This window comes from Apteryx mantelli, chromosome Z, assembly GCF_036417845.1.
Source record: "Apteryx mantelli isolate bAptMan1 chromosome Z, bAptMan1.hap1, whole genome shotgun sequence".
NCBI classification, from domain to species: domain Eukaryota; kingdom Metazoa; phylum Chordata; class Aves; order Apterygiformes; family Apterygidae; genus Apteryx; species Apteryx mantelli.
In genome coordinates this window covers 84,406,942-84,419,756 of record NC_090020.1, presented here as the reverse complement: position 1 = coordinate 84,419,756, position 12,815 = coordinate 84,406,942, and the positions used below count along the sequence as shown (strand labels likewise).

Here is a 12,815-nt window from a genome sequence, read left to right as displayed (position 1 = left end):
GCACCTATCCATGGGGTGAGCCTGTGTGGGAGAGCCCTCAGTTCGAGGCGGCTTCTCTCTTGCATTATTTCCATTTATGTGACGTTACAGCTTGCGTAATAAAAATGCAAGATGTCCCAAGAGCTCTTCAATGGACTGGGCTTTTGGGGACTTAGTGGTTTTTCTCCACTATTTGTCCTAAATGATGATGATGTTTTTTTCCCATGGCCTCTCTCCTTAGGTGCTTAGGGATTGCTTTTGTATTGTCCATAGAAAGCCTGGTGAACTGGCTGCATTGTGCTTGCTCAGCACCGTTCCTGGCGTGCAGGACTCTACTTACTACATTGCGTGTGAAGCAGCCCTGTGCATTTATTCTGATGTGACCTCTTGTGTGTTACCAACTTTCTCAAGAGACTGGACAGGAACTATTATTAAAGCCTATGAGCAATTCGGAGATCCTCTATGTGGAAATGTCTGTGCTAGGATACGAGCAGAGTTCTCCTTCCATAACACACGCTTTTTTGCTGTAATAACTTAAGCAATAGGTCAAAACGAAAAAGTGTTGCTAAAATATAGAGGAATTAAGGTATAGTTTAAATTTCAAAACTTCAGGTTTTGAACCTAAGATATTTTCAGATCTTGTCTGTATGAAGGCAATTGTCTTAGAAGACAACCCCATGTTCATGTGTGAGTTGTAAAATCCTATTGTTTAAGGAACATTTGTATAACGTGCGGTTTCAGTGTTTATGGCTTACATTTAATTCTTTAAAATTTAGAACAATAATACATTTGGCGTGTGCATGAGTGTGGAGAGTAGGAACAATGCAGAGTATGGCTGAAATGGTTGAGAATTTTCATCATCAAATTTTGGATCCTTGAAACTGGTTTTCCGTCACCAGATAGTGTTCGTGCTTTCTCCACGGTTCAGAAGCACACTGTAGCAAACTGAATTACGAGAGTGAGGGGAAAAGATTGAGATTGTTTGAATCTCCAAGCTTCACATAAATTACTTTGAACAGGGCTTTAGGTCTCCAATAATCTTGTATTCAGAGCATGTAGAATATTTTTAAACATTCAGATAACTGAAAGTTTTTCTCCTTGAGAAGCTCACTAGTGAGTCGGAATTGGGAGAGATGCAATCCTTATTCCTTTTCTCTGTCATGTAACTCGATCATATAACACCATATAACTCCAGCCGCTCAGTTTATCTTCCACACTCTGGAAGTGTCCCTTTCTTTCAGTTCTCCATCTCTCTCTTTGCATCTTAGCATTAGTCTAAGCTTAACTTCATACGCAGAGAGAGTACCGGGATTTGCTGCTTCCCTTCCAGGTCTCTCTCCCGCTCTTCTCTGCAATTGCTGCTAATGCCAGGGTCCCATTCAAGTTTATTGCAGTATTTTTTTCTGCCTGTGCTTTATGTATCTAGGCAATCTCCAAATTCTTCGGTGGTTCTCCTCTGTCCCTCTTCGTCCCCTACTTCTCGCCTCCCAGCCTAGTGATTGATTCCTTTTGATTTTTTTTCATCTTAAGAGGTTGTGTCTTTTTTTTTTCCCTGCATTGCAGCCTCTTTTTAGTCTTCCACTCTTCCAGATTATTTCTTTCCAGGATATTTAAAATACTGCATTTGAAATAATCCTTTGTTGTGGTGTGGCTTTCAGCCCTTCCCTGGTTTTGGTTCAGATAGAGATCTGACATTTGGAGTGTTGTGACCCCCCCCCCCCAATCAATTGTGTAATCTGACACAAATCTTCCTGTTTCTGTGACTCCGCTTCCAAAAAAGTATCCCTTCCCTTCTATCTGAACTGGCAGCTAAACCTCTCCAAGTTTTCATAAAGGTTTATGAAATTTAATATTTTATTTAATCATTGCTGTCTTAATTACAAAAACCAGCACAAGTGGCGGATGTTTCTCTTCTTGCCTCCCTTGGAACTGTGCTCATGTGCCAGCCTGCTAATGAAAGAATTTCATTTTGAAGATACCTTTCCGGTTTTACTGATCCTAATGATAGTGATTTTCTTAATGTCACTAAATCCACAAGTGCTGTGAACTGAGAAGTCATCCAGGAAGATTTTGTTGTCTGCATCTTTCTTCAGATATGTATTATGAAGAAGAAAAAAAAAAAACAAGTAAAAATTTATGCAAGTTATGCTGCAATATTCCCACCATCTTTTTTGGTGCAGTATGCATAGAGCATTACCTAAGTGCATATATATTTAGGACCAGAAGAGACCACTTTGATCATATGATCTTATGCTGGAGATCTTTCCGTTGGAGATCGTATGATCTCCAACATAACCCGGACCATAGGGACTTCATCAATCGATTCCTTCTTCCAGGCTGAAATTTCCGTGGTTGAACTAGAATGTTTAAAACCTCCAGTCTTTAACAATTTCCATCACTGTCACAACCCTTGCTAAGTTATTCCAGCAGTTATCCACCTTCCCTGCTAAAGCCATATTGTACTGTGAATAGACATGTCTCTTCTTACCTGAGCTAGATGACGCCGGGAGCAGCGTGAAGCCAAGGGTTGTTCCCAAGACCTAGGAGTCTCTCTCATTTCCTGCGTCTGAACTCAGCCTGAGCGTAGGTTCTTGGTAATTCCTGGTTGTCTTTGGGCGTATAACCTGGATGCAGTTTAGGAAGAGTCTTGATCTGGTTGGTTTAGTCTCTTTTAGTTGCTGCTCAAGGGCCAGATCCATCAGACTCAAAGAACAGCTTGGGTTCTTTGTTACTAAATTTATGCCTAAGAATTTGGCTGCATTAAATCACAGGTTTACTTTGTGTCCGACTTCTTGAAAGATAAAGAAAACTTTAATAACAATGTCCTTTTCTCTTTATTTGTTGCTCCTGTGATGAATGTGCCCTTTGCAAACTTTAACTGTAACAGTTCTACTTTCTCATGTATCTTTGATGTATATCAGTGATGTATATCATCTTACATGTCATTTCGATATCATTGAAAGTATTTCAGTAGCTTCACTTAAATAGCTATTGCCCTTTAGAAGGGCCAAGAATATGTTCCTGTTGGACGCTGCTAGAAAATTTGATTTGATTTGAAAATTCTGTGGTTAGGTTTTTCGAGCTAGTCAGATGGCCATTTTTCAATCAATTTAATGCATGTCATGTTGCTTTTTATCATTCTAGTTTCTTAATAAGAAATTCCACATGGAACAAAGTCATATAAATGACATGTAGAAGTCTAATTTTCTCTGTAGTCTCGTTAAAAAATTGATTGAGCTTGGTAAGATCTGTTTTTCTGTGCTGATGGTGTCCTTCTTTGAATGAATCTAGAGATACGCGTTGCATTATTACATTCAGGATTGCCTTGGACCAACTGGCATGTGATGATCTTGTGTCATCCCATTTACTTCCTTAAAATAAGGTACAGCAGTGCCTTTCCTTCTCATTGTGTCTTTAAATCTGGCCACAAATTCTTTCATTTTTTTTTCTTTCTCTTGTCAATTTTTGTCAACTTCTAATTTTTTAAATTATGGTTTTACTTTCTAATTTTAATTCCCTCATCTTTTTTTCCTTTACAGATAAAAGTTCCATTTTATGCATTCATTTCTTGTATGGGAGAGGGATGTTTTACAAGCTGTTTTAATCTCTGCTGTAAGCTAGACTTTTTGTAGAACAGCATAGTTTTTTTTCTCCCAGTTGTGATTTTTGGTGGATCAGGAAGAAAGTTGTTAAATGACTTCCCATTATTGGCATCCCCCCCCTCCCCCCCAGGCTTTGTGGAACTGGCTTTTTGAAAGTGTTAAGTTTGTATATTCTTGGTTTGAATTTTATTTTGTGTGCACATACCATGTAATCAAATCACTTGCACTTAAGCAACCACTACTGTTTAGTCTGTAATCATTTCTTTATTGATCAAGGTCCAGCCTTGTGTTAAATTAAAAAAAAAAAGTTTCCTCTGTATTGAGGGAGTTAAGAAACCAGTGCTTTCATAATTCCTAAAAATCAGAAATATGAGACCTTGAGTTTATCATTCAGACTCGAGTCTTCCTTGTCGGTTCAGTGCATCCATAGCATGATTTGATGATCTGTAATAGATGCCAGCTGTTATTTCATCTAGCTGTTATTCCAGCCTATTATTTTGCTTGCTAAACATTGATCCATAAGTAATTCTGTGACTGAGAGCTGGATTGATGTACGAATACATTTTAATTGTTCAGAACATAATTTATTGTTATTATAGAAAGTCCATAATGGGTAAGAGCAAAGGGTCATGGAGCTCCATAGCCTGTCTGATGGCTGTCAATAGAAAAAAAACTTAGAAACAGGAAAAACATAGTGGTAGAAAACCCCATGTTGTTGTCAACCTGTGTGGGCTGTTCTCCATGACCATGTAGTTTAATTTTCAATTTGATCTTTTCAGCCCAGTTTTAGTGCGTCAAAAATATATTGTGACTTCTATTATATATTACATTTTCTCTCTCTCTATATATATATACACACATATGCATATCTGATCTTACCAAGGGGTGTGTGTGTATATATGTATACACTCATATATATGAGTGTGTGTATATGTGTATGTATATATACATATATATGTATACATATATGTGTGTGTATCTATATCTATATATCTGTCTCTTCCTGGCAGACGGTGGAGATGTGACTGCTGCAAAATCAAGTATCTCCTTTAGCAGGCAATGTTTGTTGATGATGAAAGACCTGTATGAACTAGACTTCATGAAATGCCTTCTGAGGATTGTAACTAAATCTGTTCTGATACTCTACAAGTGAAATGGGTATTTCACAAAGTGGTTTTCAGAGCTAGAGATAGAGGCCATCATAAGAAGAGAATTATTTGGTGGAGAAGTTTAAACCGTTTCCTTTGGGAGATTTTCTCTTGCTTTCTGGCTGTAATTCTATGGGTTGTTTTCATTCTTGGTGTGAAAAGTTCCCAGCTACGTGTTGCTGCCCTCATCCTGCTGTGTCAGTTTGACTGATCTTGGGGACTGCTCTCTGGAAAGGATAACTGATATGGGAAGGAGAGGTTCTGGGTTTTTTTTTTTTAACCTGAATATTGGTGTTCTGGGCTATGGTCCCACAAACAAGTGTTTTAGCACAGGTGCAAAGTCGAACTGTGGCAGGAAAGCAGAACTTTGCAAAGGAAAGCCCTGGTGCCAAAGACAACGTAGAGTAGGGCTTACCTCCTCGTTGCCACTTTGGAGATGGAGATCAACCACGAAGGGCTTGGTTATGCCATGTTCAAGCGCTCTAATTTAGTTACACTATACTTCTAAGTTATTTTAAGGAAGCAAAAAAAAGATATGAAGAAGAAATGTTCTTCCCTCCCTTTCCTTTCTCCTCCTTTTTCCCAGTTCTCTCCATTTTTGCCAGAGAAAATATTTTGCTCTCTGATATTCTAATTCCATGCAGGAACACTAATATATGTGCATTTTCCTCTTCACATGTATTGAATAAATGCATTTTTCAAAATCTTATCCCCAGTTCTTTTGCTTTATACTTAAATTTCATTTATAGCCAAAACACTGTGTATTTTGGAAAAAAGGTTCAAAGTCCTTTTTCCTTTTCTTCTTCCTCTTCGTGAGATAAACTGTATCTTCTGGAGCAGGCTGATGCTACATGTAACCTGTTCCTCCTGCCCTGCCGTAGGCATCGCTAGGTCGGTGCTAGCTGATTATTCTGTCTCCGCAGCACTAGATGGTGCTGATGGCAGCATCTCCGAACTGCGAGTCTTCAAAAACACCAGCGCTTCTAAAAGTAGCACTGCTATTTCAGGTGAATGACCAGTTTTCAAACCCAAATTCTCATTTGAACAAAAATTTCACTCTGCGAATACAATAGCTGATTATGGGAAGGAAAAGGATGGAAAATCTATTAATGTATCTTATTTCTTTGCCTCTTCCCCTTTTAACAAGGAGTGTTCTTGGCTTTTTGATGAATAGCTGTGAATTAGTGGGAGGTTATAATTCCTGGGAACAAATGTTATCATGTCAAGGCTGTGCATGGTTCTGTCTGATAGTGTAAAGGAAAACAGAAGATTCCTGATGCTGGGACAAAGCAGATTTCCTCTGGTCTTGCTTGCTCTTTTGAGAAAAAGGTGTTCATAACATTGTCAGGCATGTTGTATTATCCTGAAAACCCTAAATGTTTCTCAGCTCTTACAACCATCACAGAGAATAATCGTTCTGGAGTTTTATCTGACGTTCGGGCCATATCAGCCCAACTGAGATGATCACCACCTCGCTGACGGCATCCCCATGCGGCTGGGACACTGGCAGCCAAGCTGCCATCCCCAGTTTGGCCGTGTGGGCTCAAGCACATTGCTTGGTCCGTCAAATTCAAATTCTCTGGCTGAAACTTGAGGATGGTGCAATGTAACTCAGTGGGCTCTTTTGCAGGTTAATTGGATGCCTTCAGCGAAGGTTGTCCACAAACGTAAGCTGTTAATCTAAGAGAAATCCAACTGAAGAGGTGCTGAAGAATGATAGAATTTCTTGACTTGGCTCTTGAGAGCTAAGATTTGGTCTTAAGAAACATAACTAATTCCTTGTGACTCCCTGTGAAGCGTGTTGGAAAAGCTGTTGCTTTTTCCTGAGACTCTTGACTAACAATAAGGGGACAAATCCCTGCTGCTCTGAGGAACCTACTCCTACGTGCCGTGAAGGCTACGATAGCAATGTTACATTTTAAGGAAGTAAAAAATAAAGGCGACTTCCTCAAATTCTGAGCAATATTTCTTTAGGCAGAAAAGCTTTCCAAGCACGTTCTTCAGAGCACTAAATTTGTCCCAATTCCAAGAAATATAGGCTATCTATAAAATAATACTGCCACTTATTTTTTCAGTTATTAAACTGGCATCAGTCTTTTCTGACTGAATCTGGTGAACAAGGAGCCTGCCACTGCTCCTTGTCCCAACAGCATGTATAACCAAATCCAAAGAGCGACACACTTTAGTAGTGGATTTTGTTGGTGTTTATTTGTCAAGACTGCCTTCCTACCCCCTAAGGACCATTCCAGTTATCTTAGGAAACTCTGGCTCCAAAAAGAAGCCAGAAGAATATTTTTAAATGCAGAAAGCCTAAAGCAACAACCTGTACCATGGTTGGGGGGAGTATTTCTTGCAAATACTATCATCTGCATTTCTGAACACATGAAAAAGAATTTTGTAATCAAGCATACAAACTAAGGTGGAAACCAACCCGAGCTATTCATCCAGCCAAATAGTATCCACTCAGTCCAAAGTCTCAGATGAAGCCAGGAGAAAGAATATCTAGAAGCTTCACAGATGCATGTTCTGGAATAGACCATTTTGGGGAAAGCAAATTTCAGATTTAATATGATTTCATGCAAACTGTTCTCTGCAATTTACTTAGCTTCTTCTCTTGTACCTCTCTATGCAGTATTTAAATGTCCTGCTTGTACCCTTCCCCTTTCTGAAGGTACCAGTTAGTTCCCTCTGCTTCAGTATCTATCTCTGTGTGTTATCTGCTGACTGAAATCCCTGATTTACGTATCCAGCAGTTTTATGGAAACATCTGGCTGTTGGAAGCTACCAAGCGCTAGCAATAGTCCTTTAGCCACCGCTGCTATTCGCTTCGAGTCTTTACGTGTGCCTTTGCACTCAAGTTCAGTTCTCCTTATGTATCAAATTATACCACCCTCTGAGTGTGTCTATGCAAAGAGTGACATCCTTGATTGCACACCATCCTGCTGTCTGTCCTCCTACAAATCCGTCTATCAAGCTCCATTATTTCCAGCAGTTTTTCTGTGCTGGGAATGTTATAGGCTCTGTGCAGCCTTATTGTTTTCCAAATACAACTATCATCTCTCCCAAACTCACTTTAAATCATAAAGTTATTGCGGGAGAGATCTGTCCTGGGTTGTATTTGTGAAGCCCCACGCATCTTTGGGTTTGAATATTCAGTGTTATCTTGTGAAGTCTACAGTTGCAGCCCGTATACGTGTAGCATCTGGTGATGCTATTTGTATGACTGACACAAAAGAATTACGGTGGGATTTTTTCAATGATTTAGGATTGCTGATTTCATCAAATTAATGGAACTTAGAAAAAAAAGACATTAACATGGTCTTTTCAAAATGCATGGGAAAATATGTTTAGTTCTCTATATGTATGTGGACCTCTGACTTCACAGATTATTTGTAAAACTAGTATGATACTTCATTGACTGGAGTAAAATAAATTTGAGAAGTACACATTATAGTAAAATGCATAAACTCACCCTCCGAGTACCCAAACATTCTGTCTTATTCTTGAGTTCTTTCCATACTAAACGATTAGGTCACTGAAACAAAAATTACTGATGATAAGGAAGGAAAATAAGTATATTGCATGAGATGATGAACTTAAAAATTGCATTTTAGTGAATATATATTGGTTATGAATTAAAAATCCATGTATACCATTAATTCTGTAATAGTTTAACTTTTAAGAACTTAACTATGAAAATATGATGTTCTTCTCATCATTTACTGTATAGAATATCTCTATAATTCAAATTCTGCTGTTTTTTATCCCAGATGTAAAAAAAGATGTAACTTGTACATTGCATTGCATTCTAAAAATCTCTATATTCAAGTTTGTGTATATAATGAAATACCTCTTCTGACTGGATTGTCTGTCTGAGAGTATAACTGTGAATTTACTTGAATATTTTTCCTTTTTTTTTCTTTACAGTTTGTTTTCTTTGTTATCCAAAAAACACAACAAAGTTTTGGAGCAAGCCACGCAGTCCTTAAGAGGTTCCCTCAGTTCAAATGACTCTCCGCTTCCCGATTATGTGAGTATTGAGCTTAATGTTCTAGTAGGTGCTTCAAATAGAAGTGATACATCCCTAAATCTGCAAAGATTTATCATAAGTGTGACAACTAAGTAACCACCAGCACCAAAATACAGGAACGTCTATGAATGACATCATGTCTGAAACTTTGTTTAAAAAAAAATTACACTTACAAATGGCAAAACCGCAACTATTCATAGCTAAGAAACTTACTGTATGCTGTCAACTTGCAATTTCCAAGACATTTGCATTTCAAGATATTTATACCATGCATTAAAAACATTATTTTTAAGAACAGGACTTTGGCATTTGCAGTATGTTAAAATGCCTAAATATGATTGAAAACAATTCCCAGTGAGCTTTTGAGAGAGCACTGCAGTCATGGATCAAATTGGCGTATTCTGAACATTTGTATATATACACAGCTCTTACCAGTCTGCTAAGCCACTGCCCACACATAGTCTGTGATTTTGTAATTTAATTGCATGGTTGTTGGAAAATCTCTAGCTTCATTACAAGATGGAGACTTGCAAGGACTTAAATAACGTCTTTGTACTACTTAAGTGTCTTTGGTTTATACTCCTTTGAACTTTCATATAATATTGTGCAAAAAAGTTATCTTGATTTTTTTTTTTTCTTTTTTGGTTGCTCTGAATTTTTGAGGATAAAAATGTAACACCTATTTTATTTTGAGAGTTACTACATGTTCCAGGACACACCTGTCTGAGACTTTACATATTATATTACTCTAGTGTTAAGTATAGAAGTTCCTTTAAAAAAAAAAAAAAAAAGATTTATTTTATATAATAGTTTAATAAGTTTAATTCAACTAACGGGGTTTCTTAACCTGCATCTCTTATTTACTACTGTTTGGCATGCAACATAGAAACTAGAGGCATTTTGCTATTCAGAGACAGGCTGGTTTGTAGAATAAATAAATCACTTTCAGCTTTTTCCTGTATATCCTTGCTACCTTATTGTGGCTTAAATCATAAGTTCCTTACAACACCTGTTGGGGTTTTAGGGCCTCTCAGAAGTTGCTATCAGACCTTTAATTTCTCAGCTGTTTTGGAACCTCAGATGTTCCAGAAAGATGCCCCTCACACTTGTCTGTATTTAAAGAGTAGGAGGAGATGTACAGCTTCTGTTTGGCTTGTGAGATGATACCCAAGCTGTCTTAAAGCTCTTTCACCAGCATGAGCATGAACAACCGCATGCCCTGTAGCCTTCAGATACCTTGCAGAGCATTTGACGTGGCAAATGGCCCTTCCCCTTGGGTTCGGTTCTCCATCAATATGACCTGATGACACAGCGGCACCCTTGTGAGGGCTCCCATATTTTGGATGCGTTAAGCATTTCTGACTGTTTTGATTGGTAAGGTGCTCGGGCTGTATTTTTTAGTGGTAATTAAGCCCAGTGTCACGTCAGGTCCTGACTTCGCCATTGGCATCGCTACATGTTCACATTCCTCCTTTGATCTCGTGGTTCTTTATTGATCCGTCTTGGACGGTTGCGGTGTTTCAGTTGGCTTCCATACTAAAGTGATGTTGCTTCGGTGTAGGCTGAGACATTGTGGGGCCTTAAGTCAACCATCAGGCACCTTCAGATGCCGAGATAGTAGGGCCAAAATTTTTAACACTAATTTCTATTCCTAATGCAGGGACTACAGTTCTATGTGGCCTGTTGCTTGAGGGAGGATACTGGTTTCACAAAAAGAGACTCTTAGATTTGCTTGCCTAGGCAAACAAGTTACCATTCCAAAGTTCGGAGGAAAGAAAACAGCATGATGTGCCCATATATATTCATATATGCACACACACATATATATATGCACACATGCATGTGCATATATATTTGCACGTGTGTGTGCATATATGTTTGTGTATGTAAATACATATTGGTATGCATATATAAATTTAGTCTTTGAAGACTGTTTTGTAATAGGTCTTGGACTTCTTTGCTTGTTTGGATGCCAATGCTGCAACCAAGGAGAGAAGCCAGGATGCTGCAGGGGATGGGTACAGAGCCATCCCCATACAGCTGGAGGCAGCTGAGAGCTGCAGTTTGTGAAGTGCTGCTGGGGCGATAGATACTTTGCTGAATTTCTTCCTTTTTATTGTTAGGATGGCATCAGTCAGGAGGGCAGGGAGGAGGAGGACAGCAGTTGGAAATGCAGGCATACCTCGCTTTATTGCGCTTCTCTTTACTGCGCTTTGCAGATATTGTGCTTTTTACAAATTGAAGGTTTGTGGCAACCCTGCGTTGAGCAAGTCTATTGGCGCCATTTTTCCAATAGCACGTGCTCACTTCGTGTCTCTGTGTCACATTTTGGTAATTCTCGCAATACTTCAAACTTTTTCATTATTACTATATCTGTTATGGTGATCTGGGATCAGTGATCTTTGATGCTACTGCTGTAATCATTTTGGGGCGCCACGAACCGTGCCCATATAGGATGGCGAACTTAATCGATAAATGTTGTGTGTGTTCTGACTGCTCCACTGACCGGCTGTTCCCCCGTCTCTCTCCCTCTTCTTGGGCCTCCCTATTCCCTGAGACACAACAATATTGAAATTAGGGCAATTAATAACCCTACATAGCCTCTAAGTGTTCAAGCGAAAGGAAGAGTTGCACATCTCTCACTTTAAATCAAAAGCTAGAAATGATGAAGCTTAGTGAGGAAGGCACGTGGAAAGCTGAGACAGGCCAAAAGCTCGGCCTCTTGCACCAGTTAGTCAAGTTGTGAATGCAAAGGAAAAGGTCTTGAAGGAAATTCAAAGTGCTACTCCAGTGAACGCAGGAGTGATAAGAAAGCTAAACAACCTTACTGCTGATACGGAGAAAGTTTTAGTGGTCTGGATAGAAGATCAAACCAGCCAAAACATTCCCTTAAGCCAAAGCCTAATCCAGAGCAAGGCCCTAACTCCCTTCAATTCTATGAAGGTTGAGAGAGGTGACGAAGCTGCAGAAGAAAAGTTTGAAGCTAGCAGAGGTTGGTTCATGAGGTTTTAAGGAAAGAAGCAGTCTCTGTAACATAAAAGTGCAAGGTGAAGCAGCAAGTGCTGATGTAGAAGCTGCAGCAAGTTATCCAGAAGATCTAGCTACAATAATTGATGAAGGTGGCTACACTAAACAACAGATTTTTCAATGTAGTCGAAACAGCCTTATATTGGAAGAAGATGCCATCTAGGACTTTCATAGTTAGAGAGGAGATGTCAATGCCTGGCTTCAAAGGACAGGCTGACTTTCTTGTTAGGGGCTAATGCAGCTGGTGACTCTAAGTTGAAGCCAATGCTCATTTACCATTCCAAAAATCCTAGGGCCTTTAAGAACTATGCTAAATCTACTCTGCCTGTGCTCTATAAATGGAACAACAAAGCCTGGATGACAGCACATCTGTTTACAACATGGTTTACTGAACATTTTAAACCCACTGTTGAGACCTACTGCTCAGAAAAAAAGATTCCTTTCAAAATATTACTGCTCATTGACAATGCACCTGGTCACCCAAGAACTCTGATGAAGATGTACGAGATTAATGTTGTTTTCCTGCCTGCTAACACAACATCCATTCTGCAACCCATGGATCAAGGAGTAATTTCAACTTTCAAGTCTTATTATTTAATACATTTTGTAAGGCTATAGCTGCCATAGATAGTGATTCCTCTGATGGATCTGGGCAAAGTAAATTGAAAACCTTCTGGAAAGGATTCACCATTCTGCATGCCATTAAAAACATTCGTGATTCATGGGAGGAGGTCAAAATATCAACATCAACAGGAGTTTGGAAGAAGTTGATTCCAACCCTCATGGATGACTTTGAGGGGTTCAAGACTTCAGTAGAGGAAGTAATTGCAGATGTGGTGGAAATAGCAATAGAATTAGAAGTGGAGCCTGAAGATGTGACTGAACTGCTGCAATCTCATGATAAAACTTTAATGGATGAGGAGTTGCTTCTTATGGATGAGCAAAGAAAGTGGTTTCTTGAGATGGCATCTACTCCTGGTGAAGATGCTGTGAACATTGTTGAAATGACAACAAAGGATTTAGAATATT

General features: G+C 39.0%; 1 protein-coding gene across 3 annotated transcripts in view; it reads left to right on the top strand.

Moving 5' to 3' along the window:
• The window catches only part of DYM (dymeclin), a 221,406-nt gene that overhangs the window by 147,217 nt on the left and 61,374 nt on the right, over positions 1-12,815 (top strand). For all 3 annotated transcript variants that reach the window (XM_067315529.1, XM_067315530.1, XM_067315531.1), the window contains one exon: positions 8,657-8,759. In XM_067315529.1, the coding sequence (XP_067171630.1) occupies positions 8,657-8,759 (103 nt within the window). The remainder of the gene's footprint in view (positions 1-8,656; positions 8,760-12,815) is intronic.